Raw genomic sequence first — 27,820 nt, 5'->3', positions numbered from 1 at the left:
ATAGTATGGTACGTCATCAAGAACAGCATAGTTAATTGAGTTTGGTGTCAACTGAGTAAAAAATGTGGAAGGAGATCGGTATAATTAGTTTTACAGTTTTGGTAAACGCAGTGTGATGGACTACACATTTTGTTCCACAGTGAAGTGTACAAACGTTTCCTAACAATGGAGCCTGCATTATGATGACATTTGCAAAGCTGAGGCATGTACAAAGTTGTTATGAATTTTCAAACTTTTGAAATTTAGACATCGCTGCAGCGCCACCATCTGGACTACTGGCTTGTCTCTAAGGAAGTTTGACATGGGACTGGACGTATGTGCAAAGTTTGGTTTATTTTGTACTCATGGGAGATGGATTACCTCGTAAGAATCATAGCGCTGAGGAAAACAAGAGGGGCTGCCAGCAATAAAAGGTCACGGTCATTAGTCTGGGCGGAAACTTTATGCCAAACTTACAATATTTGGTGCAATATTTCAACTACAGCCACCCTCTGCAATTATTCACATTTGCAATATTCCTCCAACTCTTGAGTGAAGGCTATATTTAACATGTTTTACATTGTATATATTCTTATTGTTCTTATTCTACTCATGTATATCTTTGTTATTCATTGTTATAGCTTTGCATAAATATTTATATTTTTGCATTTTTCACTTACATACTAATTTTATATTATATATTATTTATTGCATTGTAGCGTAAGGCACAGTTTTATATTTTACGCACTTTCCACACTCAGCACATTGTCCATATTATAATTTATATATTCAAATATTAGGGCTAATTGTCTATTACTGTATTTCTTACATTTATGTTTTTACACACTTATATACTCAGCATACTATACATACTTTATTTTTAAATATTCAAACATTTACATACAAGTGCTAGTTGTTCACTTTCAATGTATTTCTATTTTTCCATTTATATTTTTATAAACTTGTGCTTGTATTTATTTCTACTTGCAATAATTCTGGCTGCAGTCGTGCTGCCGACTGTAACCCGGATCAATAAAGTATTTCTAATTGTGATTGGGTGACACTACCTGATTTTTGATGAAGCCGATATATGTGCAACCAATTATATAAACTTCATATCAACCTGACCTTTAAATGACTATACCGATGTTAACTGTTGGATGGCTCAAAATTATCTTCAACTAAATAAGTCAAAATCAGAAATAATACTGTTCTCACTGTTCTCTAAAAAGGTTACAACAAAATCACCTAAAAATAAGCACAATAAATACATAAATAAACATGAAAATGACCAAGAAAAAGACATCAAACCAATTTGCACAGGTTTCAAAGAGTCAAATAGCTTGTAAAAAGGCGTCTGAACGCAGTACAAGAAAACAGATATCAATCCATGTTTCAAAGAGTTAACCCCATACAAGCCAGCTTGCAGCCTTAGATCCTCAGGTGGGGCCCATGTGGTCGTTCCAAAGTTGAGGCTTCTTTTAAATCACTTCTTAAAACCCATTTTTATATACATGCTTCTATGTGATGTGGTCTTTTAATTTGCCTTTTAATCCTATCTCCAAAATTATCTTTTACATCTTTTTATTCTGCCCTGCTTGTTATTGTCATTATTATCAGTGTTCAGTGTTTACTGCCTTTATTTTGTTACTGTATTTTTCTAACATGTGTCCGCCTCTAATGTCCTGTTTAATTCTGCCATAACTCTTGTCTGGATTTTGTTGGGCATTATTGAGTAACTTTAATTGTTTGATTAACTCCGGGGTTAACTACCTAGGCTTTGCTTTGTATGTCAAAGCATTTTGTAAACTGTGTTTTTAGAGATGCTATATTAATAAAGTTATTGTTATTATTATTATTATCATCATCAAATACCAAGCTGCAAAGTCATCAGAGAGAAAGAAAATACTTAGGAAAAAAAGGGAACTCAGAAGAAAGAATGTAACAAGTAAAAAGGGTGTTTTTAGAGGTGCTACATATATACAGTTATTATTACTGCTATTATTATTATCATTGAAATAACATGAATTTGACAGAGGATGCAATATTTTGTGGCACACCTACCTCAAAGGAGGCAAAGACTATCTGAGAAAACTCAAATACCAATAAAGAGCGCCCTCATGGGTTTGAAGGTGAAGATGCTGATCATGTCCCACCACTTCCCGTCATCTCTCTTCTCTCTGTAGTAAAGGCATAAAAATGTCCAATAAATACTCTAAGAGGAAAAAGCATCCAGTGTTTGTTTTTCTCTTTTCATGTACAGCTAAATAGCACCATCCACTGGCATGCTGCTTAACTACATGTGGCTGTTTACTGCAGGTTTATCCTTCATGGACACAAGCAGAAACACAAAGCTAATGCTCTGTAACATGAAGCAAGCTGTTATTAGGAGCTATAAAAATAAATCTGACTTCACCTTTTATGAAATCTGTTTGGCTACAACTTTGATTGTTGAATATACTTATATGACATAAACTATAGTTGAAAAAAAGAAAGTTTATACCGCCTTATTTTGGGAGTAAAATGCCAATTGGACTATAGAATTTCTACCTGGTGTGCACATTCAAACACAAGGATTTAACGGTTTATTGAGGGACAAGAGACTGGATGCATGGGTGATTTTTTTGTCTGTACAACAAACAAAGCAGACCAATGCATTGCCAAGCATTCCATAACCAAGAGAGAATCAACACGAGTCTGTAAGGTAGCTTATATATCAGGGGTGTCCAGACTTTTTCCAGTGGGGGCCAGATCAGAAAACAGAAAAATACCTGGAGGTCAGTGGCTTCCTGCATCATATCGTTTTTTTTTTTCTTTTTTTAACATTATATACAAATGGTACAAACTCAACTGTTTCATCTTAAAATAAAAAAGTATTTAACTTTACACCACAAACACAGTTTGCCTCAGAGGGCCTTACAGCATACGACACCCCTCTATCCTTAGACCCTCACATCGCCTAAGTAAAATCTCCCTCATAATAATAATTATTATTATTATTATTATTATTATTATTATTATTTAATAGAACTATAAGGTGTGTAGTGACTTAATATAATGTGTGCTGTTATGCTCCCTCATTCTGTATTTCCCATTGCAGAAAAAAGCAGCACACCATTAAGCAGCTTCTTGATAGGAAATGCATCACGCACACCACGGCAAGAGGCTGTAATGACTGATAGCATCCTAAATACGTTGCTTGTGTTGTACGTCGCTTTGGATAAAAGCGTCTGCTAAATGAAATTGTAGAATTGTAGAATTGTAGAATTGTAAATATGCTAGTCACTAACATGAGGTCTCTATCAATGGTGGAGGATGAAGACTTCACTGCTATGGTCCACACCTTGCACCCAGGTTATGTTCTTCCCTCAAGGACCCCTTTTTACAAAACTCATAGAGAAAAAATATGAAGAAACATTTCAAGAATTTAAGATTGCAATACACACTAACAACAGCAAACTTGCTCTCACTACTGATGTATGGACAAGTGTACCCACCGAAGCTTACCTTGTAAGCCTTGTACACTACACCACAGAAGACTGGGGCATGCAGTCAGTCTACCTCATCACCAAGCCACTGCAGGACAGACATACTGCATCCAACATTGCAGAGTGGTTGAAGGAGGTAGTAGCCATAGTGCATGACAAAAGAAGCATGGGTGGTCCTCTGTGCGGTGTGCTGGCCATACCTTGCAACTTGTAATAAATTCTGCATTGAAACATTCAAGCACTGAAAAAGCTGTTGGGGCTGCAAGATGGTAGAGTATTTTAAGAAGAGTGAGCTAGCCAGCTGTAAGCTAAAAGAAAAAAAACAACAACAACAACAAATGGCCACACCTGAGCACAGCCTTGTCCAGGACATAAGCGCAAGGTGGAATAGCACCTTCTACTTGATAAGCCAACTACTTGAACAAAGGTGGCCTGTAAAGCAACACTGTCTGACACCTCTGTCACACGGAGAGGCAAAAGGTACCTGGATCTGAAACCTGACCAGTGGAGCTTGCTGTAAGAGATTTCAACAGCCCTTAAGCCATTTGAATGTGCTACTGTGTTCGTGAGTAGACAGGCATACACAGCAATATCTGCAATACCTCCACTTGTGAAGGGGCTATTATGGTCCGCCCAGAGTGCTGTGTTTGAGTCAGCCCCACTGCAGGCTTTCCAGCTCACTGCTGTGGAGCAGCTGCAAGAGTGATGGAAGAGGGAGACTGCTTTTTTTCAGACGCTGGACTAAACACAGTGATTCTTGCAACTGCCCTTGACCCAAGGTTTAGGAGACTGAAGTTTCTGTCACCAAACGAAATCCTGCATGTACAAACCAAAGTGCAAACAATGGGACTTGGAGAGAGAGGGGAGATGGATGTGCAGCAGCATGGGAGTTGCTGTGTCAACTCTACCAATCCTGCAGCTCCTGAATCAACACCTGTTGGTACTGTACTTCCTTCCCTCCTGGATTCTGAGGGGTATGAAGAGGACAGCACAGGGGATGTTGATGATGTACATTCTCAAGTGAGGAATGAAGTCCTCACTTTGGAGAAAAAAACATTGCCAAGGAAGAAAATCCAATTCCAGTGGCGGAAGGCTAACAAAGACAGGTATCCCATTCTGGTCAGGCTAGCAAGGTCCTACCTGTGCATTCCTGGCACCTCAACACCATCTGAGTGACTGTTCTCTGCAGCAGGCAACATAGCTTCAAAGAGGATAGTGAGTCTTAGCCAGGAATGTGTTGACATGCTAACATTTCTGCATTGCAATGCAAGGTTTCTAAAGAAAGTAAGTCAGAGAGAGTAAGAGTGTCTGAGTGAGTGAGTCTGTGAGTGTGTATCACTGATTAAACAAATAACAGTTAACAGTTTTGTGATTTGTATATGTTAATCATTTATTATTGTTCCGATTGCCCTGGTCCATTCCTATTTTTATTTATTTTTTAATCCGATTATTGAAAAAATAATCAACTGATTAATCAATTATCAAAATAATTGTTAGTTGTAGCCCTTATAAACATTAAAAAATGTTGTTTTTTATTTATTTGTTTTTTATTGTTAACATCACATTACATTACACTTTCATCTAAAAAACAAAAAAGGTCTCTAATCTCAGTCCTCAATAACATTTTCTGGATGTTGCTCTGAAAACGTTGTCTCTTTGTTCTCATGTAACATTGCGGGAATGTTTTAGAAAAAAGAAGATTCTATGATCTGTCCCCTCTTAACATCACCATAATGTTGCATCTTAGTCAGCATTCAACCTTACAGGAACATTATTTGAAATAATAATCATCCTTAAAACCTTCCTTTCACATTAGATTAAAATGTTTTCTTTAAAACATTATTGCAACTTATACAGTAGGTAACATTAGCCAATGCTGTGTTGTAACGTTCCCTGCTTGCTGGGAAATATCTGGTGTTGGGCAATATGTTTACTGTGAAAACACAGTAGCTCTTTGTTTTATTCTTTATTTCTTTCTTTATTATTTCTTACTTTTTTTCCTTGCTTTTATATTTATTAAAAAATAAATTTAAAAAATCCCTAAATCTATTAATTTCCTGTTGAATTTGGAAATTGCACCACTTTGCTCAGGGTTCAGAGGGTTAAATACTTATGAAAGGTGTCTGAAAGCAGCACAAGAAAAGGGATGTGGCTCCAGGTTTCAGATGGCTAACAGAGTACATGTTGTGACTGATTGTGACATTTTGCAGTCAAAGACACAAAAAAACATATCCATCATAAACTATACAGAGTCTATTATATATTAACACTGGACAACTTTAATTAAAGAAATAAGGGATAGAATGATTAAGGATAAAAAAACAGACTTGTGGTCAGTAGCCTAAGTGAGATGTGAGGATTCTTAAAATAAAATGTGTACAGATGTGAGACCCTGACTGTCTGATTAATCTGCACTGAAAGCTGTTGTGATAGGTTCCGTGTTTTGATGTAGTTTTTTAGTGTGACAGGTGCGCTCAAATTGATATGATGCTGATTAACATTAGAATACATGTTGATAAAACCATGAACAGGAATTACAGATCGCTTTTTTAATATTTTAAAAGTTTACATTATCATTAATACAATAACTGGACACTGTAAACAGACTGATAAATCGATCTGATAAGATCGGAATGAAGAGGAATCTAATCTAACAGGATGTGTGTGCTTCTGTGCCTTCCTGTACAAACTGAAGACTGTTGGATTTGTTTAACTAATTAATTTATTTATTTTATCACAAATTTATCTTTATTATCTCAATCAGGCCTACTTCACCCCATGCATTCTTACCTTGTTGTTTCAGGGCCGTTATAAAGGCTAAAAGAGGACAACCCGGTGAAAAATATTGAATCATTGCCGAGGTTAGAATCAAAATAAAAAGTAAAAAGCTCCCATTTCACAGTGAAATGTATCATTGTCACACAAGATGGTTGCTCACACTCGCCCTCCTTTCATCCTCATATTTATTGTCATGAATTCCAATAGGATTGCATGAAAATAATATCTATGGAAGATATGTTGTGATAGAGCCACTGCTGTACATATGATCATTCCTACGTTTCAAACATGTTGAATTAAAAACATTAGCTGTCTTCAAAAATCCCCTCATGTTCTGGTTAATATGCGGATTATGATCTTAAAGAAATGTTTATTGTTACTCCAGTTCCAGAAGTACAATCATATGAAATATTTTATCTAGAAGCTCTATGAGAGAAAACAGTCAATATCAAATATTAGATACACATAAAACATAATAAAATATAATTAAAAAAAATCAGAATATAAGAAGCAATATAAGAATATAAGAATATAAGAATATAAGAAGATGACAGAATTTTGCTCAGCAGTCATAAGCTGCATGTGCAAAGATTCCTTTCAGCGGTAAAACAATAAAACAGCAGCCTCAGTAATCTCTTTAGAGGCGCTCCAGCCTTGCAAGCTTCCAAATCCGTTCCAGTCAAATGATGGAAAGTCCCCACACTGCGAAGGGTAGAAATATCCACCACCTCCTACACAGTACTGGAGACACACACACAGAAAATAAAAATAAAAAACAGTATTAGTACACTGTGTAACATTTGCTTTGTCCACTGACTGACAGAAAAAGCATGACGATGGATTCAGACTCACATGTTCACTGTTGCATCCAGTCGGCTTGACCCCGGAGCAGATAGCCATGGCTGCACGCTCATTGTTTATTGCTCTGAATGTGATGAAACCTGGTTCGAACTCCGCTTTCATATTAAAAGAAAAGAAAAAGAAACACTGTGAGGGATGACATAAGTCAAGGCTAATCTTGAAAGTAATAGTGTGTGAGTTCAGTGACATCTAGTGGTGACCATAGCAGATTGCAACTAACTGAACTTTGTTCATTGTTGCTGAATTACCCAAATGGCTCAGATGTTGAAAACACAGAATAAAGTAGTTTCATGTTAAAAGTCAGTGTTTCTCCAATGCTGTTTGGTGTACTGGAGATTGCACATTAGCCCAGCATTTTCTAGTTTTTCTCGAACATAAAATCTAGATGTTTGGGATGTTTTTTTTACTGGGGGCTGAATTGTTCATCTTTTCCTCTCCAAAATAAATGGACCCAGTGATTCAAACCCATAATAACACTGATTAAAGCAGTGAAAATAAAAAATCAGTCTTTTTCTGATGCTGCTCATGGAGAGGCTGTGAACTGAGTTGACTGACGCAAAAATGGAAATGGCCCAATCTAGAGCCAGTGTTTGGTTTGTCCATTCTACTGCAGAAACATAGCAGTTCAACATGGTGATCTATGTAGACAAGGACCTGCTCCCTATGTAAATGGATCACTCTGAGGTTACAAAAACACAATGATTCCTATTTTCAAGTGTTTATACTCTAAAGAAAGCAGACTTATTATGTTATATTCAATTTCTGCCAATAAATTCCCCTTAAATCCTTCACACTGGACCTTAATACCTTGAAAGTTAACTGAAAATGTAAAAACTTCCATTTTTGTAGTAAATTCATGGAGTCATTACTCCAAAAATCTGTCGAACTTTGTAATTACACATTAATGGCCCTAAGCACTCCAGATTGCTATCCACATCCATCAGTGATGGTGAAAAGCTCTCCTTAATCTTTGTGTCTCTCTTTTTACACAAGCTTTTTACCTCTTGAATTGGGTCCATATAACATTCTGGTGGACTCTTTGTTTCCATGGTCATACACAATGGGAACAACTGGTCCTCTGTTGCTGCACGAGCCAATGTTGTATCTCACTGGATATTGCTGGAAGAATGTGACAAAATTGTCATGAGTGCCTGTACCTGTGGACCTTTGGGTGCAATATTTGTATTATTGTCATATTCTATACCTTATCCATTTGTTACCTTTGTTATAATTTGGTATGAATGCACAACTAAGTTACCTTGAAGAGGTGAAAGAGGTTCCCTCCATACAGGCGGAGAAAGCGGTTGTCAGTGTGGTAGCGGAGGATGGCTGCCAGGTTCCAGTGCTCCACTGGGAAGTTGTTGGGAACGTGCCACACAGACATGTCTCCTGCCACTATATCATAGTAACCTGGATTCTGTGAAAGTGTACACAACTGTCAACACTCTAATTGTTGTTTCAGTTGTTTAATGACCCAAACAGGTAGTGCTTATTATTCTGTCTTGAGACTTAACCTCATCTCTTACACTGGGAGGGCTCCTTCAGTGGTCTGTGTGAAAAGGCATTTGGACAGTCTTTACCAAAGAGCAATACATTTTTAGTTTGGATTTCATTTTATCTGGCTTTGGACATTTTTTGGCTTTGACCAAGGCATGGATTGAGACAATGATTTAAAAGCACAGGGTTGGATAAAAGACTAAAAATAATTCCCCTTTAGCACCAAAATCTGCAGGTGCACGGGGATATTCAAACAACTTGACTTTAGACTGCCAGTAGAGCAGAACTGTGTACATGGCTCTGCTGCAGATGAGTATGCCATTCTCTGTGTGTGTGTGTGTGTGTGTGTGTGTGTGTGTGTGTGTGGGCTGACTGATATTTTAGTGCTGCTTAGGTGGACAACGATGGTAATTAGTGGTGGAGTATCTCACCAGTTAAGGGGCTGAAATTAGTGCGTTCACCCGGTTGTTGTGTCTCCATCAATGCTAATCAAAGCCGGAGTTGATAAAAACCCATGACTAGAATGCAGAGTCATTCCAGACTGGAAACTGCACAGACTCAGTATCGTCTCTTGAGGTGCAAGTGGTATTACAAGACAGGACAGGTTGGGGCTAGCTTGTTAGTATGCTAATTACAGCAGATATCTGCAACACAATACAAAGGTATCTCCAATGTCAGCTCAAAACTGTAAGTTTCTCAAATCCTGGTGATAATGTTTGTTCATTTCTGGAAGTTTTAAGTTATGGTCATATAATATACATTTAAGTAATTTTAAAATTCTTAATGTGTCATCTCATTCTACTTATGTGTCAATGGTCCACAAGAGAGAATACAATGCAGCATGTCTGTGCCTGTTTACCTTAAAATCATCTGAGGTGGCGCTCTCTACTGCTCCAAAGGTGTTTCTGTTGATCCAGTTACCGTCCCCGTCCGGCAGATTAGCATTGTTGCCCTGCTGGCTCGACCAGCGATCGCCCACTGTGCACTTCCCATAAACGCTGTTTTCATGGACGCTCGCCACCAGCGTCCAGCCACCTCCCGCAGTGGTCATATCACAGAAAGTCTGATAGACCATGCCATTAGCAGTGGTCAGGTAATACAATCCATCTGGAAGATTATACATAGTGTTAATTAGAGAAAAGTTACACACTTGTTGTGATTTTTTGGTCTTCAGGTGTTCAGATGTATACCAAAATACCTGTTCATGAGGGGACTGCAACACAATAAAAGACTTAAAATATTCTATTGCAGTACATTTGTTTAATGTCAAAGTATTGTAAAAAGAAACATGCCCCATGAGCTATAGATTTGCTTACCTCCATGTTCATTATATCTGTACTTGATCTCTTTACAGCTTCTTGCAACATATCTGGACCTGTTGCTCAATTTCTCCAATTGTGCAAAGTTTGTTCTGGTGAGGTTCTTAGTCTTCTCCACATCCCTGGTGGCTTCTGCGTGGGTGGGCTCTTCATTTACTGAAAATGGATCCAAATTTGATCAAATAGGAAAATTAGATAGCAGTGATGTACAGTAGAAAAGTAGTCACAAAACCATCTAGGGTAGGCTTCTATGTAGGGGAGCCCGGGGTTAGTTGGCACACTTTTGACTCAATCACAAGGTTGGTTGTCAAATCCTTAAAAGTTACCAAAGAATAAAAAATAAAAATGAAAATGAATCAATAAAGCAACCAATGGAAACGATTTGAACATTTTATTCAATGAATTACCAGAAAAACATTTAATAACATATCTTCCAATCTTTGATGCCAAACAACATTTTTAAGCATTTTATCTATTTATTTATTTATTTCTGACATTGACATCTTAAAATAATAATTAAAAATAAATAAACATAAACAATGTTTTTCATCTTTCAAAATAGTTGTAATCGCTCTGTTAATTTTGTGGTAACTGGTTGATGAATGTGCCAACCAACCTAAAAATCAGCATGCAAACCATCCCTGCAAACTTTGACCCAAATTTGTGTTGAGATCAAGTTAGCCTGCCACCATCACAGACTCTCAAATCTTACATGCAGCTGATTCCATTGTCTATTAACCAGAAGTAACACATTTCCAATATGTCTATGTAACAAAGGTTTTTTTTTAATGCATTTAGTCCACATACCAGTCTTTTAGTTTTGATACCATAGACTGAAATGTTACCCTCAACAAAATAGTTAATGACTTTTAAATATTTTGACATGGAACAGTAGTGCAGGTGAGGTAAGCAATTTTTTTCTCAACTTCAAGTCAAGTCAATTTTAATCCATTATCACAAATTACAATTTGTCTCAGAGGGCTTACAGCATATGCCACCCCTCTGTCCATAGACAAAGAAAATCTGACCGCAGCCCAGGTCTCAAAAAATTCAAGCGCAGAATCCCCTGAATCCCCCCCATATGTTGTTTGTTTTTTACCTATTTGTAAAGTTGGAGATGCAAAGGATGCATCTTTCGCCAACACCAAGAACACCAAAATCAAAAGTATTTGGTATAGCATGCCTGTGGGAATGAAAAAAAACATATTAATTGAATTAAGCACACATAATATGTCAAAACTGACAAATCTGCCAAAATCAGAAATATCTTCCATTGTTAAATCATGCTAATGTTCTCTCCAGCTTTACACTATTTAGAGGTTTAAGACAAAAAACAGTCACATGTGTTTTCCACAATTTATAAATATAAAGTAACAGGGATGGAAACAAGAAGAACTGTAACGGTATAGTAAGGCTAACCAGCACATCAGTAAAAAGTCATCATATCCCTGTCTCCAGTGCTCCAGTGCACCTATTTTTTTTTTAACAAATCTTGATTTCTTACCTGTACTGAATGCTGTAAGATGTGTTGTGATCTATTCTCGAGGTTCACAGCTATATATGTCTTTGTCTTTGTCTTTGTTGACATCATGATGCTCAAAGTGCAAATTGATTAACACATTTATTGCATTACTTACCACACAACACCACTCGAACAAGGAAACTGCTCACTGAAAAACATACACAAATACAGTCATAATGATCCCAAAGGTCTCCTGTTATCTTGTTCTCACTAATTCATAAAACATCCTGTCTGCACTTTAAATGTTACCACTCACGAGCTTACTGTAGCTTAATGTAACTTGACCTGTACTGGTGTTCCTGTAATTCATGACAGTGTGTCAGCATACACAATACCAGGAACCTGAACCAGCTCACCCAAATATTGTTTTTAATTCCTCCTATGGTGCATAAGAAATGACGTCTGAGCTGCCTGCTTTGATTTCTTGATCCTGGTATTCTTCATGCTGGCTCACTGTCACTGTCACTAGGACTTTTGAATTCAATAGAGCCATCGGTAGTGTGTTCATATATAAATATATATATATGAGTAGATTGTGTTTTGTGACACTGTGTCAATTTTCTGTTTCACTATATTGATTTTTTAATTGATAGTTTACATACAAAGATTTATGGTTTGTGTTGTGTTCAAACCATAACTGCCAGATCCCTCAGTGTTGTAATCTACGGTATCCTCAGCCATTTCCACTCCAACGTAGCAACAATCACAAGCATGAAAACACAGGCCTATGGAACAGGCATAAAGAGTGCAGTGCTAGAATTGACAGTTTTTCTAAAAGTAGATTTGTTAAAAATCACCCTCACTTACAGTACCACAATATATGGAATGGAATGGACAACCCAAAGGAGGTTGTCCATTACATTTTTGTGAATGCTTTGACAGAATTTCGTCATATTTGGCACAAACGTCCACGTGGACTCAATGATGAATTGGTGAGATTTTGGTAGTCAGCATTCAAGGTCACTGTGATCTGTTCAGCTCACTCTTATAAACTCAGTATCTCAAGAAGTCCTTGAGGAAGTTTCCTCAAATTTGGCACAAACATCCACAGAGGTCAAAGTCAGTGTGGCCTCATAAAACATGTTTTTGGCCATAACTCAGGAATTCATACCCTAAAAATGACAAAACTTCACACAGATGATTAACAGGATAAATTGAGTGACAACATTTTAAAGCAAAAGGTCAAAGGTCATTTTCATTGAGAAATCATAATTTCTGCAAAACACTTTCTGGCCATTTCTCAACATCATAACTTAGTGACAAAAGCAGAGACATTTGGTCATATACTGAATCGTTGACACTTTTTGGGTGTCCACCCTGAAACTGTGTTGATTGTAGAGAGCTTCTGTGCTGCCAGAGGAAAATGTGTGTGAAGGATTTATGTTTTCATAAACCTGTTCGTAAACTGCAAGTGCAACTTGACTGGTCCATGTCATACAACCGCAATGTGGTGTTTCTAGTTTTTAAACTGACAGACTGCCAACAGAATGTCAAGTGTGACACCTGTTAGAACCAAGTTTACAGTTTGAGCCGGGCTGACAGCCAGCGATTGTTAATTATCAACTATAGTGGTTGGATGTTATTTACTGTTGCCAAATTTGGACTTCCAGTAACAAGATGCTCTCCCAAAATGTCAAGGCTGGTAACAAATCATACACTCATTGACTTAGAAACCATTTAAGAGAAGCTCATTGTATGACCACCAGGATGCGAACCATGACATGATTTTTTCTCTGTGACTCTGCGATCTATTTTTAGCGGTTAGACGGACAGTGTGAGATGCGTTCACTAATAATTCAAGTGCTTCACGTAGCAGCAGGAATGAGAAGCGGCAGCCAGCGCTGCGCTGTGCTGCACCAGCCACATGTGGCCGTCTACTGAAAATGTTTACTTCATATTAACATAGTCTTTTGATGAATAATTGTGGCTTCTTTTTGCCTTTACATCTGTTTTGAGTCTCTCTGAGCTCCTTAATTTAAAGCCTTCAGAGTCATTTGTTTGCACTCTTAAGATGTTTTAATAATTTGTCTTGTTTTTCTGTCTTAAAGAGTTAGTTCTGATTTTTTTTGTTAAAGTGGGGTTACATGAAGTGAAGCTCTAAACGGCCATACAGTCATACATTTGTTTTCCCTCCATATTCCCAAGAAGACAAGATTTTTTTTTTTCAAGATCTTGAGATAATGAAACATCATGCATTAAAGATGTGGTCTTCATAAACAGTGTTACCATCATGTCTTTATTATATGTCACAACACATACTGTATGTGTACTATTATGGTGTAGATATTCAAAATTATGGTATCAACTTGTTGACATATTAAATTGGAAAAATCTCAAATGTTCATGTGAAAAAAAATAGACGTGCTCTTGAGATTGAAGAAACCTACAAATTAAATATTTATTTCATTAATTTAGCATGGTAATATATAAATGATATAGATCATATTTAAGTGGTGTAAAAGTCTGGTCTTCTGTCGTCTCTTACTGTGTCCTCTTGCAATTATATAATTATTTATTAAATTGGTTTAAATGGATAGGCTGCTTAGTTTCTAGGTCACAGCAATGTCTATCAATTGGCAGGTTTCCATCAACCCTCAAATTAAACAAATTGAAATTGCAAATATAAAACATGCCTAATCGAAAATTTGTTACATTTGCATGAGGTGGTATTTCAGGTGATTTGAAAAAGAAATATTTCGCAAAACTGCAATGGAAACACTTTTAGGGCTTGTATAGGTCACATGATGCTATGGCAATGTGAGCTGGCTCCCTCATGATGCCGCAGGCACTACAAGAGCTGTTATTGCATTACTCTTCAAAAGTTGAGCGGATCATCTGGAAGTTTTGAATCCACAATTCCTCTTTGAAATTGTGGACTTTCACCACCCAGAAATCCCTCATACCTGGCTGTTTCCACGTAAAAGAGGCTTGCCTTTCCATTATCATTTGCATGGCACCCTTACGTTGCCTTCGGTTGGAAATAATGTGCAGTGACTGCAATATGATCTTGCAATTGTGCTTTATCAACATTTTGGAAATATTGCTTCAGTTTTGCACAACTTTGTAGTGGAAACCTGACAACTGTCAACACAATGGATGAAGGAGTTTATTTCCCTGTAACCTGTTTGTAATCCAGCATTTCCTCTGACCCCAAAAGTCTCCATATGTCTCACCTAAATCCTCATGTTTCCTCTGCTCTCTTTTATTCAAAAAGTTCACTCTCTCACTCACATGCTTGCTGCCTCTCCCCTTTTCCTTCCTCAGAGTTGACTGGTTTGCTAATCTCATCTGACCTAATTCACTTTTCTGCCGGAAACAATCAGATTCTTTGACTTGAACACCCACACTCATTAATAAAACACACACACATTGCCTACACGCTGTTTGCTTCTCAGGTTTCATCTGAGCTTTCTTAAACATAATAGATCCTTTATATGTGCTGTGTGCGTATAGACATGATTTTAAGCCAGGACTTAATCAGATTAAATTATTTTTTCTTCATATATCTGTAAAAATGCAGAGACCAGGGAGCTCTCCCTTCAGAGAACCAGGATTACTGCAGGAAACCCGAGACCTGATTTCATGTTTGCAAAGCGACTAAAGGGAATTATAAGGTCTTTTGGACAAAAAGACATGAACTGGAACAGAGGACAAAGTATAGAACATAGGAGGTCAAAGCAAATCTATTAACATCTATAACATATAAATGTACATTTTCCATTCAATAGGATTTGTACAAGGACCTGGACATTTTAATATTCATTCATTCGTTCTTTTATTAGCCATACTTGTTAAACCTCTTAAGGGCTGTGGGGGAGCCGGAGCCTTTCCCAGCTGTCTGCAGTTTAGTCACCAATTAACCTGCATCACTTTGGACTGTGGAAGGAAGACAGAGATCCTGCAAAAAAAACATGCACGCCACGCATATCTTTTAAGTTTAAGTTTTTTTAAAAAAATGCATTTGTCTGGGAAGTACTCATAAGACTTGAATTATACTGCACAAGTTGCGCGAGCGTTTGTAAACAGGTGTTTTGATAGCTTAGCTGTTTCTAAAGGTGGACCCAAATGACTTCAAGTTGTCCAGAATTTCCTCCGTTTTTGATTTTTTTTTTTTTTTTTTTGCTCATTGTTGATGCATGTAAGTGAATCAAAGTTTTCCTCAGAAATTAAACGCAACACAGGGTGAGTAACTAAAACACAAATGTTCATTTTGGGGCGTTAAGTATTCCTAGGCATCCTGCTCCAACAGAAGTGCATGATACCCCTTTACAGTATCTGCATTTTTGTAATGTTCCTACAAACTGCTCAACCAATTTATTTCTCCCAACAGTGCATTGATTAATGCATCATTATCCAGCACATGCTAAACCCATATCTAAATATGTTTTAATTTTCCCCTTGTCCTATCTCAATATAGCCTTGTTGAAATGGGACAGATAGAGTGCTCAGGGATCTTGTTGAAAATCTCTGTATGTTGAGACTTCAGAGCAGTTACTTTTGCTGGATGACAGTAACAGCCCCTTCTCAGACTCCTCGTCTCTCTCTGTCTCTCTGTCCTCGAGGGCTCATTTAACTCTCACACATTCGAGGCGGGCAGGTATGGCCCATTAAAAGTTTCTCCAGACAAACACAAGCACCATAAATGAAGCAAGCTCCTTTTTGAGTGACACGAGCATGAAACAAAGAAATAATTAAACACAGCCATTAGTCAGTCAGTATTAATAGATGTAATCACTTTGTCATACCTCAGAGAAAGGACCCCCCACACTCCTCTTTAAACTGCACACAGCCAGGCCTGTAATGACTTCTCTCTCTCTCAGTAACCTACATGCAATGGCTGTAAATGGGAGACACATTTTTAAAAATGTATTTGACCTATGTTTTATTAATCTTCTTTGGTATGGTGACTATTCGTACATTACCTACAGCTGGAGATGCCTACAGCTGATGGAAGTCCTATGTAGGTTATTAACCCATTACACAGTGTAAAGACTGCACCCGCTACAAACACTCACAGTCAGAATAAACTCAAAAATGTTATCACTGGTGCCTAATGGAGATGCAATAACTGCAAACATTTTACGTGAAATTGGATATTAAGACGCACTGATCCGAAATATGTTGTAATTTGAATCCAGTAAGGCAATCAAATCCATCAAAATATTTACAGCTCAGGATGGAACCATAATTCTCTTTGGCTTCATTTAGGTTTGCGGCTCCTTGAGGCTGTAACACTCGCGTTCATATTTAACACTAACAAGAAGGTCTCATTAAACAAAAATGAACAGATGTTAATCTGTAGAGAGTTCATGGCAGAGCAGGGCTGTCACTGTAAAAGCCTCTGTGTTCTCACTGGTCAGGGCATCTTTCACAGGAACAACCTTTACAAATTATTCATGTTTTTTTTTTCAGAGGATAGAGGGGGGGAAACAGAGTGCACAGTGCATCCATACGAGGTGCACAACTAACGGGCGCTAATGTGAGCTAGTTATGTAATCCCATTTCTAGAGATTCAGAGAAATCCTGAGCCCCCAATAGCTGTCTCTCCATGGGTATTTGGTGTGCTCATGAAAACAGATTTTCTGAAAATAAGAAACTGAAATTAAGGCAGGAAACTTTTTGGTATAAGCCTCACAAGACTTACAAAAACGCTGTTAACTCAGTCTAGCGATGTTTGCAGAAATAATTTTAGACCTTACTTACATTTTTTTTTTATCTTGGAATGAAATGTGAATACACAATTTAATACACACTTTCAAACATACCATGACCCCCTCTCTCGCTCAGGCCACATGTTCAGGCTTCTTAGCAACTTAGTAAATGCAAACCCTTTCAAATCAGGAAAGAACCATGTAATTCAATAGAGAAGGAGGACCTATTCATTTAGAAATGTTTCCCTGAACAATGCCATCCCACTTTACCTGACATGCTCAGTGGGACATTGACATAAAACGTTTTATTACAAAAACAAAGCATTATTTGACACATTTTTGTGTGTGTTTCAACCAGCCTTTGCCTAATTTAAATTCCATTAACAGCCTTATCATTGAGAAACAGAATGTCACATGCTGCTGAGCTTACCTTGTGCTGGCACTGCACAGACTAAAGACAGACCACGCCCACTCTGATAATGTCAGTATAATTCAAACCAGGTGTGGCATGCATGCTTTATGGCTAGGAGTGCTGTAGCAACAATTCAGGATCAGTATGGGGTGGTTGGATGTTGAGTTTGCATTTATCAAATCATTAAAATGCATATCTGTCCCAAGCTTGATGTGTTTTTCATATGCATGGTAAATAAATAAATAAATAAATAAATAAATGGGAATGATGGGTGTTATTTTGGATCGTGTGATCACCTAAAGTGGAGCATTTTGTCTGTCAAAGCAGCTGTTTTTCGTGCATGGGGATGTTTAGAGATTTCTGAGTAAATTCACTGAGTATCAGTGCTTATGTCCTGCCCCTGTGCGACACCTAAACCCTCTCTGTCCTGCTCTCTGACCCGCATATGGTATTTCATAAATGCCGTCACTTTATATGGGTATGTGCGTCAGTCTGTCTTTGTCGTTGCTCTCGTCGGTGTCCATCACTTGCTCCGCGGCCGTCCCTCTGTGATAAAACACAGTCACCGTGGTGTTCCCGCTGTCCTCGCTCCCCCTGGTATTATTCATTGCACAGGAGACGACCAGCTTCCCGTTCGGCGGGCTCTCCTGCTGCATGTGTGCGGCCTCGTTGCTCGCCATCACCGTCTCCACCGCTGCGCTCACCGCGGCGCAGCAGCCTCCTCCGCGGCAGCGCAACAGGCGCAGGAAGGCGTCTCTGAAGTCCGCGTTAAACGCATAAATGACCGGGTTGAGGGACGAGTTGCTCCAGCCGATCCACACGAACACATCGAAGGTTTTTTCGCTGACGCAGTGAGGGCCCCGCTGCGCTCCCGGGGCCTCTGGCCCTGGACAGAAGGGCAGAGCGCAGTTCAGGACAAAGAATGGCAGCCAGCAGCAGACAAAGACACCCATGATGATGCTGAGAGTCTTAAGGACTTTTGTCTCTTTTCTGATGGAGACTGTGAGCTCCCGGTTAGAGCGCTGAGAGTCAGGATGGAGACTGATTTGAGACTGATATGAGCTGGCACCGATTTCCGTGCACAGGTCAGGAAACAGTTCAGGTACATCCGAGCGGCAACTTTGCGCGTGCACCGCCGCCCGCTCCAGGGAGGATATCATCCGGATTTGCATCTGCGCTATCCGGTAGATGCGCGTGTATGTGACAATCATGATAGCCACGGGGATGTAGAAGCTGATGAGGGATGAGGAGATGGCGTAGGTGCGGCTCAGGCTGGAGTCACAGCTTCCATCACCACGCTTAAGCGCCATATCCTCCCCAAATGGATTTCTCATCTCCGCCCGGTGCCAGTTCAGCTGCACGGGGACGAAGGAAATGACCACGGAGACTGTCCAGGTCACGCCGATCATGACTGAAGCCACCTTCTTGTTCATACTCCTCTCGTAGAGGAACGGGCTGGAGATAGCCCAGTAGCGGTCCACACTGATGACGCACAGGTTGAGGATGGAGGCCGTAGAGCACATGATGTCGCACGCCAGCCAGGTCTTACAGAATCCCCCAAACGGCCAGAAGCCAGCCACCTCAGCCACAGCTTTCCAGGGCATCACCAGCACGGCTACCAGGAGGTCTGACAGAGCCAGGGACACGATGAAAATGTTGGTTACTTTGGCGCGCAGGTGCCGGAAACGGCAAACGGCTGCGCACACCGTGAAGTTGCCAAAAAGTGTCCAAATGATAAGCAGCGCCAGGACGCAGCCCGTTAAAACCCGGTGCGCCGGTAACTCCTCACGGCTGCCAGCTCCTAGCAGCGCCAAGGCGGTTGTTTTATTCATTCCTGCGCTCGGCCATTTGTCAAATTAAAAAGACAAGAGAGACATCCACATGTACCATTAACTGAAAAAAAACAGTCGCTCAGGGTGAAGAGCGCGCGTCCTGCTCCAGTCGCTCTGATCTGTGTTGCTGCTCCGTGCGCAGAGCAGATTTACTCGGGACCACATGCACCACCAGCTGGTCCTCACTGTTGACAGCACGGCGCAGAGACGCGCAGCGCTCAGGCAACTCTGGCATCGGAGAAAATACAAGCATGTCAAGCATTTTTTAATGATCTCTTTTACTTAAATTCACAGTCACTGCTTTATTATTGTCTCTTTATTCCCAAAGTCTTCGTCCCATTTCCCATAATTCCTACGAGATGTGCTAGTAAAAGTCCAGTTGCAACTGAACTGCTTAAAGTGACATTAGAGTGCAGAGATTAGATTTTTTTAAAATATAATTTTATCTATTATATTATATCTACATTTATTGGTATTTATCTATAAAGGACCATTCATAACAAAGATACAATTTGCTTTGCATTTCATCAATATGATGAAATACAATGAGGCAAAATTAAAAGTGAAACTGAAATCGAATAAAAAAATCTCCACTAGAATAAGATAATAAAGGAAGACTGATATCAACAAATAAAACAGATTATAACAGATATGGATTATTGTTCACTGACTGCTTAAATATTACATATAATAATAAGAGATAATAATAATAATAATAATAATAATAATAACTTAAAACATATTATATGTAGAAACTAACTTAAGGGTAACACGAGAGAAGAGCTTAAACAAGGAAGAGTGAGCCCATCTGTTCATATATTTACCTCAGATTAAGTATATATAAATGTCACAGTGTGTGTAGTTGACATGAGTGGGGCTAATTTAGTCACAAATGATGGGTCATCCCAAAGGATGTCATCCATCACGCCTCACTTCCCTTCCTCTGACTCTCTCCTGTACACCTGGTACACTGAACTCATTACTAACAGAAAATATTCAGCTTATTCATCTGTTTTTCATAATAGGTTATTTTATATTCACTGGGTCCATCCATGAGCTTATTTCTGTGCATATATTACTATAATATGACTAGTTTTCTTTCTCCTTTAAGAGTGACTAAAACCCCCACTTTTGGTTTGAGTTTGAACGGGCAGGGCTAGAAGGGGGGGCTGAGACACACCCAGTCACCCAATTGTGCCACCTATCGATCCACAGCACCTTCCTGCCCCTTGACCCTCACAAAGTGGCATCAGCCAATAGCAAAATTCAATTTTAATAGCCAGAGTCCAACCTTTAGAGGGCAGTCACTGTGCATTTTTATACACAATATGCAGAATTTCAATACTTAATTTGACTTGAATCCATCAAAAACACTAGTAAATACCAATTTTTAATGCTTTTCAATTGAAAAATAAAGTGGTTTGGGGGTTTAGTTACTCTTTATGGAAAGGTGTTTGGTTTTACTTTACATTCTCAAGTTTCTTCCATGGTGATAAGTGTACAAATAAACCTGACTAAAGCAAATGTGCGCCTAGAGGAAAACAAAAGGAGCACTTTCAGATTAATTTTTAACTTTTTTTAATTGTTTTTCCACCTTATTAACACAACACAATAATTTTGCATTTGGATGTGCAAAAATTTTAATTAAAATGTCGCAAAGATACATGACTACATGCAAAGTTGCCAAGATATTGTTGCACTCTGTGGTAAATTTCTTTCCTTTTACAGAGCCATGATGTTGCCAACACCATCATCTGCTCCTGGGATTTCCAGCACACAGGTTTCAACCAAGGCTCTCATCACAACGTAAGGGTCACAGTTGGCAGCAGGACGTCTGTCCTCAAAGTAGCCGCATCCTCTCTGACTGACATGGGCAGGGATGCGAACACTAACAGAACGAGAGTCTATGGCTGTGGAGAATTCATGAAAACTGGAGTTAGTTAATTGACTAGTGAGGCGTCTCATGTTGTCAGCGCCATCGTGTGGATCGTAGACACGGAGGTGCTGAGAGTGACGCTTGCTCAGCCTTCTGATTGCCTCTTCAATGTACCTGTAATTTTATAGAAAACAGGGTTTATTCAGCTATATCATTTTAAATGTCTGTTGTGCATCAACAGCAGAGGATAGACACATTTGGGATATTGGCAGTGTGTCCCTCTGTGGTCTAAACTCACTGAAGTCCTCCTTCACTCCTCATCTCCTTGGTGCTGAAATTGGTGTGACAGCCTGATGTGCCAGTATTGCCCTCGATGGGTTTGGCATCCAAGGAGGCAACAACTCCAAAGTCTTCACAGACACGGTGCAGAATGTAACGCGCCATCCACAGATGATCTCCCATTTCAATCCCCTCACATGGGCCAACCTGGAACTCCCACTGATGAGACGAAAACACCATCACAGAGAGCAAAAGAGACATCGGAGTATTAACAACCACAATATCCTGTTCTCTGAAAGTTAGCTGTTTTTTAATGAACCAAAGGACTAATGTTCTTATAAATATGATGTGCAAATAAATGTTTAAGACCTTGAACTAATGTAAGTATTTGGCAGCTTACCATGTTGACATAGACAGGACTTATGGGAAGATAGACAAAGAGAAGTTACATGCAACAAAGGACGAACAAACACAACAAAGTCAACTCTTCACGTTAGGTAGTAGTTGCATTATGCCTCCATGCCGGCGATAGCCATGGCATTGTTTTTGGTTAGTCCATACATATGTGCAAATGACGCATTCTTGTGAATGTAATATCTCAAGAACACCTTAAGATAATTTCCTCAAATATGTCACAAACATTCATTAAGACTCAGTAATGGACTGATGAGATTTTGGTGCTCAAAAGTCAAGGTCTGTATAACTTTGCATTGGTCTAATTTTTGTGAACACAATATCTCAAAACAGTCTTGAGGGAGTTTCCTCAAATTTGGCACAAATGTCCACTTGGACTCAAGAATGGACTGATTAGATGTTCGTGGTCAAAGGTCTGGTCAATGTGCCCTCATCAGTCTCATTCTTGTGAATGTGATATCTAAAAAACACTTTAAGGGAATTTCCTCAAATTTGTCGTAAACTTTCACTTGGACTCAATGACGAACTGATGAGATTTTGGTGCTCAAAAGTCAAGGTCAATAACCTTTCGTCCATATCATTTTGAATGCAATATCTCAGAAAGGCTTTTTGAGGGTTTCCTGAAATCTGGCACAAATGTCCACTTGGACTCAAGAATGAAATGATGATGGTATCTCAAGAGCGCCCCAAGGGAATTTCCTCAAAGTCAGTACAAACATCCACTTGGATTTAAGAATGATGTGGTTAGAATTTGGTGGTCAAAGGTCGAGGTCATTGTATCATATTTTTGGCCATGACTCAAGATTTCATTAGTAATTATGACAAAATTTCACGCAAATGTTTAACAGGATACAATTGAAGTTCTACCAAATTTATAAACCCATCCAATAGACACCTGGCAATATTAGCATTTGGTGTTGTGTTTCTGTCTATTTGGCAGATGTTCAGTAAACCACAGAGCTTGAGAGGAAATACAGAGTGGGATGACAACTCTCTGTGGGGTCATCATTACAACTGACACACAGTAATTTGACCCTATTGTTTTCATTAAAATAGTGATTTCTTAGGCTCAGTGTTATTTCTGCCAGGTACAGAATATAACCTCAGCTCAGCCCACATATACAAGCTACAAACTATTTTACCAGTGAATTTGATGATTCAGACACCGGTTTGACAAGGTGTTCTTACCTGGGAGGCTAATGCTTCTGCATTGGTGCCACTGATCTTCACACCAGCATACAGGCAGGCTCTGTAGTGACAGATGCAAATATCTCTTCCATACACATTGTCAATGCCCACAGCACAATGCACTGACAGTAAAAGCAACACAAAACAAGATTTGGTGGGGGAAAAAAAGTCACAAGTAAGAAATCAATTTAAGAATTTGAATTGTAATGGCAAATAGTTTATATGTTTTAAACTGCACTTTTTTTTTTTTTACAATACTCTTGAAATATAATAAGTAACACTATTTTTAATCACACCTCTTTTTGTGCATCCCTGTGGAGGCCAACCAAAGGGCTTTCCGTCCAAACCAAACAGTGTATACTCCTGCTCCATCCCAAACCACGGCTCAAATTCTTTAACTTGGTCCATGACTTTAACACACTGTGAGCGCTGATTACTTCCTGAGTGGAAAAAGTGAAACAAAAAGTTTTTGGGTTTTTTTTTTTAAGCAGATGCAGCACACCAAAGTATGGAGCTTTTTATTGCCCCAAAGGCTTAAAGGAATAATAAATGACACCTCTGATTCCTCAGTCAACACTGTCGCGTGTTACCTTTGGGCACGCGGTTGCTGTCAAGCACCTCACACAGAGCCAGTTTATCAGGGTCAAGGGTGAATGGGTCTCGAAACATTCTGACGGGTACCAAAGTGACTTCCATTTGAGTCCCACAAACAACCCAGACAACAGTCCATTCTGGGATATCTGTCAAGGAGTAACTGTTGTTGTCACAGCTGTTTCATGTGACACATGGTCACATGAAACAGCAAAACATCAAAAAACAACACTGATGAACAATGTGATCTAAAGCTCTTTCGAAACTACTAGGGACAATAAAGTGACAGCGAGTGTCCATTCCTCTACTGTACCTGTGATTCCTGTTGGTTCTTGAGTCAGAGTCCTGGTTTTACATTTCAGATTTTCTCCAGCTTCATCAATCCAAACGTATGTCACCTGGCACTCCCCACCTTTTGCAAGAGACAAGTAGTGTGTCTTGACTGTCTTGTGCAGACGAAGGCTTTCTGACAGGACCGACATCATGATTTTCTCTTTGAATATAGCACTCCTAGAAGCTGATGATAGGTAGTCAAATACTAATCAACACTATACTCTTGTAATCCAAGTACTTTTACTGCTATATCAAAAAAAACATATGCATACAGGTGTCACGGTCCAAAGACAGAGACGACCCAGAACTAAGTCAACAAGCATACATTTAGTCACACCCTTTAGAGCTGTCTTTACATGCATTCCTTAAGGTCAAGAGCAACTCCATGTATGGTGTCATGCTTGCTGAGACAGGTCCTACTGGTATTTTTGCATAAATTATATACATTGAGCAAACACTCTGCTCTGCAGGGTTTGTTGTGCCTCTTTATTTTTTCTTGTGGAGGCAACCAATACACCAGAGCAGAGGTAAGTCCTTTTGATGGGCTAATCTAAGCCCTTGCTGCTTTGACTTTTCTCAGTGTTCTTTTGTTGGTCCACAAGACAGCCTGGAACCTTCATGCAGTGACTGACGTGAATCCACGTGGCTCTGTCAGTGATCTTCACTGCAGATTTACTCATCAGAAGTACCTGGAATGAACCAGTTTGGCCTCTTGAAGTCCTTCACCACCACCCAATCGCCTGAATGCAGCCAGTGCAGTCAACACATTCTAACTTCTACCTCGTCACATATTACCACATGGTCAGTGGACTTTTGATGTCTACATATAACGTGCAAGGTATCCAGGGTGTGTCTGTTCTTGACATTCTGGGACATGCATTGTGTCTTTTCAAAATATACTGCCATTATCTTTATAGGAAATGTGCAGTTTCTGTTATTAGATACATACAGTGTTTTTCATTATAAAAGTACAACATCAGTAAATCACCTTGTGTTTCCATTTGTTTACTTTTGCAATAAACTCATGTTCTTAGATTTAGGCAAAAATTGCATGTGATTGAGTTTAGGTTTAGGCACAAATGCACATGGTTAGGTTTAGGCAACAAAAATAAGAAGGGCACACCAGCCTCCAAAACCTCTCCTGCCCAATCAACACAAACTTTCCAGCTCTCTAAATCACATTAATGACATTTCAAACTGACACAGTCCTGCATATCATACCGCTGTGAAAGGATGAGTTTTTTCATCATTGCCTGACATGGAAATCACTGACCAAGCTGCAGTATTTGACGGCTTCAGAATGAGTGGTGCGGTGGTCCCTGCAGCACTGTTTTGTGTTTTTGTGTTTTTTGTCAATGTACATTTTAATAATAAGTATTGCTTAACATCTTTTCACTTCATGACTAGATTGTAATGACAACTGTGAACTGGAGACTATCCCACAGTGCAATGTAGCCATCCATGGCTGACTATAAATGGGGGCCAGCGGTGTAAAGGGGTCAATGGACCCTTCCCTACCTCCTAACCCTCTTTGCATCCTCCTGCACCCATCTTTGAACTCCTCTATTGTAATCTGAACAACACACATGTAAAGTTTCACGGATGAGTTGAGTTTACATAGAAGGAGTTTTGCGCCCACAGCCATTACTGTTGAACAGTTATGGCCTTAGGTGTGCTGTAACGGGCAAGTTTATCATGTTTGTGTGTGTGTGTGTGTGTGTGTGTGCATGCGTGTGTGTATCTCAGTCGCTTATGTGAATCTGCTTTTTTTTTCTCACCCTCCTCTAATCCCTCAAAGGTTTGAAGTTGAGCCACCAGAGTCTATTTTCCTTTAATTTGTCAATTTCTTGCTAACTGTTTCTCTGCAGGCTGTGCATGTGCGAACATGTCGAACAGGAATTCTGTGTCGATTGCAGCTAAGTCTGTCTTGTGACGACTGCTGGAGGGCAACCTTACATATATTTCATAAGGCAAATTAACCCAGACTGACACTCCTAGTTTTAAGATGTGTTTAACCCTTTGAAACCAGAGCAAATTTGCCTGTTTATATTCAAAAACATATGAAGAAAGCAATGAACAGCTTAAGAAGAAATGGCCCAAAAATTTGAAGGAATCAGTAAAAAGTGACACAAAATTACCTTAAAATATCTATAAATCATGAGTAAGATATCAGTGAAAAGAATAAAATCCCCTAAATTAAGCAAAAACATTTAGCAAGAGAGTAGTATTATTGCCTGACAGAGAGTAGTAATTGCAAGAAATTAGTAAAACGTTAAAGGAAAACATGCAAATAGGCAAAAAATAAAGTTAACAAAACTAAAATATGGGCTAAAGAAAGTGCTAAAAATACATAAACAGATATTTCTGTAATATAATTTTCAATACATAATTACACAGTTTTCTTGACTTTTTCCCCTATTTTCTAATAATGCCATATAATATTTTAAGGTCAATTTTTTGTCACCTTTTACAGATTTTCTGCAAAATTTGCAGGCTATTTCTTGCCAAGTTGCTCATAATATTATTTACAGATTTTCTGTAAAATTTGCAGGCTATTTCTTGCCAAGTTGCTCATAATATTTTTACCCATGTTTTAGGGAGAAATCAAACCAGTTTTCTGAGGTGTCAGAAATTTTGATATTTGTAAAATGTATCTCATTGCAGAACAAGAAAACTTCAGGGCTCAAGAAGTTCTTACTGCTTGTAAGGACTGTCAATGTTCTGATCCGCTGGCAGTGTCCAGCTACTATATTTGAAAGTTTTTTCATAGCTTCAGGTTTGTAATGTTCTCTTTGGATTTCTTGCTCATAGTCTCTTACCGCGCCCTCTACATCATTTGTTTTGCATAGCATTCTTTGTATCAAGAATGCTGTTGCTGTTGTGCACACTGAGCATTCAGCCACATCAGCTCAACTTCTCCTGCAGCTGATCAGGATCATCAGGCAGAGACGGGTAAGGCAAGCTGTCCGCAGGCTGTCCTGTCCTGGGCGGTCCACGCTGTCGCTCTTGTGCTGCTTCAGGAGGCGCGCTGGTGGAGGTCATGCTTTTCCCTTGTGGAGAGCTCAGCACACACTTTTAAGTCCCCCTCATCCCCCATTCCCATTCATCTGTCCATCTCTCAACAATGCCTCTGTTTTGAGCCAAAAGCTTTCAACCTTTTCTTTCTCTCAATTCTTCAATACTTTCTCAATTTCTCTGTCTCATTGAGAAAAAAAAGCTGCTTTTTGCTGAGAACCCACGTTTCTCTGCACATGTCCCGCCTCCAGGCTAATCACACCTAATCTTGGCACAGCACTTATTTTTCACTTTAGACCCCTTTTTACTTTACTTTGATTCTTACGCATGACAAACAACTGTAAATGACAGGAATTAACAGACATTTATTTTTCTCTTTTTTTCCACTGGTCTAAGTAGTAATTTCACAATATCACTTCAACTATATTTCAGATAACTTATTAGTTTTACTGGATAAATTTGTCCCAGTCATTCACTAATAAGCACAGTAGTCCCTAAGCAAGTAATACCCATAGGGTCTATGCATATTATCAAATAATAATAATAATATATTAATAATATGTATAATAATTACACATTTTTAGGACACTCAAGGTCACACAGAAACAACAACAATAAAACAGTATAATATCAGTCATAAGTCAACAGACAGAAATAGAACAATATGCAGTAAAAAGCTGAAATTACATAGAAAAATTAAACAACAATGGTTACTCAGAATAAGAGAGTTTAAAAAGGTGACTTTTGAGGTAGAATTAAATCTGGCATCCTCCCCTTTTAACTTC

General features: G+C 38.9%; 3 protein-coding genes and 1 pseudogene across 4 annotated transcripts; 1 reads left to right on the top strand and 3 right to left on the bottom strand.

The window, feature by feature from the left end:
* Window positions 1-3,254: 3,254 nt before the first annotated feature.
* On the top strand, window positions 3,255-4,643 carry LOC148189867 (E3 SUMO-protein ligase ZBED1-like; annotated as a pseudogene).
* A 1,769-nt stretch (window positions 4,644-6,412) lies between these two features.
* LOC121942468 (intelectin-like) lies at window positions 6,413-11,581 on the bottom strand. Of its 2 annotated transcripts, none has more exons than XM_042485683.2 (8): window positions 11,560-11,581; window positions 11,022-11,105; window positions 9,920-10,078; window positions 9,463-9,710; window positions 8,365-8,523; window positions 8,108-8,225; window positions 7,098-7,201; window positions 6,413-6,986 (listed from the first exon to the last, which is right to left on the bottom strand). In XM_042485683.2, exons 2-8 carry the CDS (start codon window positions 11,101-11,103, stop codon window positions 6,843-6,845), a joined length of 1,014 nt encoding a protein of 337 aa, XP_042341617.2. In that variant the 5' UTR covers window positions 11,104-11,105; window positions 11,560-11,581; the 3' UTR covers window positions 6,413-6,842. The 2 variants fall into 2 exon arrangements, with proteins under 2 accessions (XP_042341617.2, XP_087931522.1); XM_088075396.1 differs by lacking the exon at window positions 11,560-11,581 and adding an exon at window positions 11,427-11,500.
* A 5,804-nt stretch (window positions 11,582-17,385) lies between these two features.
* LOC121942003 (D(1) dopamine receptor-like) lies at window positions 17,386-20,242 on the bottom strand. Its single transcript, XM_042485073.2, has one exon. It carries the CDS (start codon window positions 19,337-19,339, stop codon window positions 17,978-17,980), a length of 1,362 nt encoding a protein of 453 aa, XP_042341007.1. The 5' UTR covers window positions 19,340-20,242; the 3' UTR covers window positions 17,386-17,977.
* A 46-nt stretch (window positions 20,243-20,288) lies between these two features.
* On the bottom strand, window positions 20,289-24,190 carry LOC121956836 (glutamine synthetase-like). Its single transcript, XM_088075397.1, has 6 exons — window positions 24,001-24,190; window positions 23,687-23,836; window positions 23,393-23,536; window positions 23,097-23,218; window positions 21,514-21,713; window positions 20,289-21,389 (listed from the first exon to the last, which is right to left on the bottom strand). Exons 1-6 carry the CDS (start codon window positions 24,170-24,172, stop codon window positions 21,062-21,064), a joined length of 1,116 nt encoding a protein of 371 aa, XP_087931523.1. The 5' UTR covers window positions 24,173-24,190; the 3' UTR covers window positions 20,289-21,061.
* Between the last annotated feature and the right edge of the window lie 3,630 nt (window positions 24,191-27,820).

This window comes from Plectropomus leopardus, chromosome 3 (genome assembly GCF_026936395.1).
Source record: "Plectropomus leopardus strain MGB_pleo_1.0 chromosome 3, ASM2693639v1, whole genome shotgun sequence".
NCBI lineage: Eukaryota > Metazoa > Chordata > Actinopteri > Perciformes > Serranidae > Plectropomus > Plectropomus leopardus.
Note: the sequence above shows the minus strand (reverse complement) of the source record. Positions and strands in the feature narration are given on the sequence as shown.

Coding starts and splice junctions, on each gene's coding strand:
- LOC121942468 (XM_042485683.2), bottom strand. CDS start 11,103: ATGCTATACCAAATACTTTTGATTTTGGTGTTCTTGGTGTTGGCGAAA. Junction 8,524..9,462: donor CCACCTCAGATGATTTTAAG/GTAAACAGGCAC, acceptor ACACTTTCACAG/AATCCAGGTTACTATGATAT. Junction 8,226..8,364: donor ACCTCTTTCACCTCTTCAAG/GTAACTTAGTTG, acceptor ACATTCTTCCAG/CAATATCCAGTGAGATACAA.
- LOC121942003 (XM_042485073.2), bottom strand. CDS start 19,339: ATGAATAAAACAACCGCCTTGGCGCTGCTAGGAGCTGGCAGCCGTGAG.
- LOC121956836 (XM_088075397.1), bottom strand. CDS start 24,172: ATGATGTCGGTCCTGTCAGAAAGCCTTCGTCTGCACAAGACAGTCAAG. Junction 21,714..23,096: donor CAGAAGCATTAGCCTCCCAG/GTAAGAACACCT, acceptor TCGTCTCATCAG/TGGGAGTTCCAGGTTGGCCC. Junction 21,390..21,513: donor AGGAGTGAAGGAGGACTTCA/GTGAGTTTAGAC, acceptor ATAAAATTACAG/GTACATTGAAGAGGCAATCA.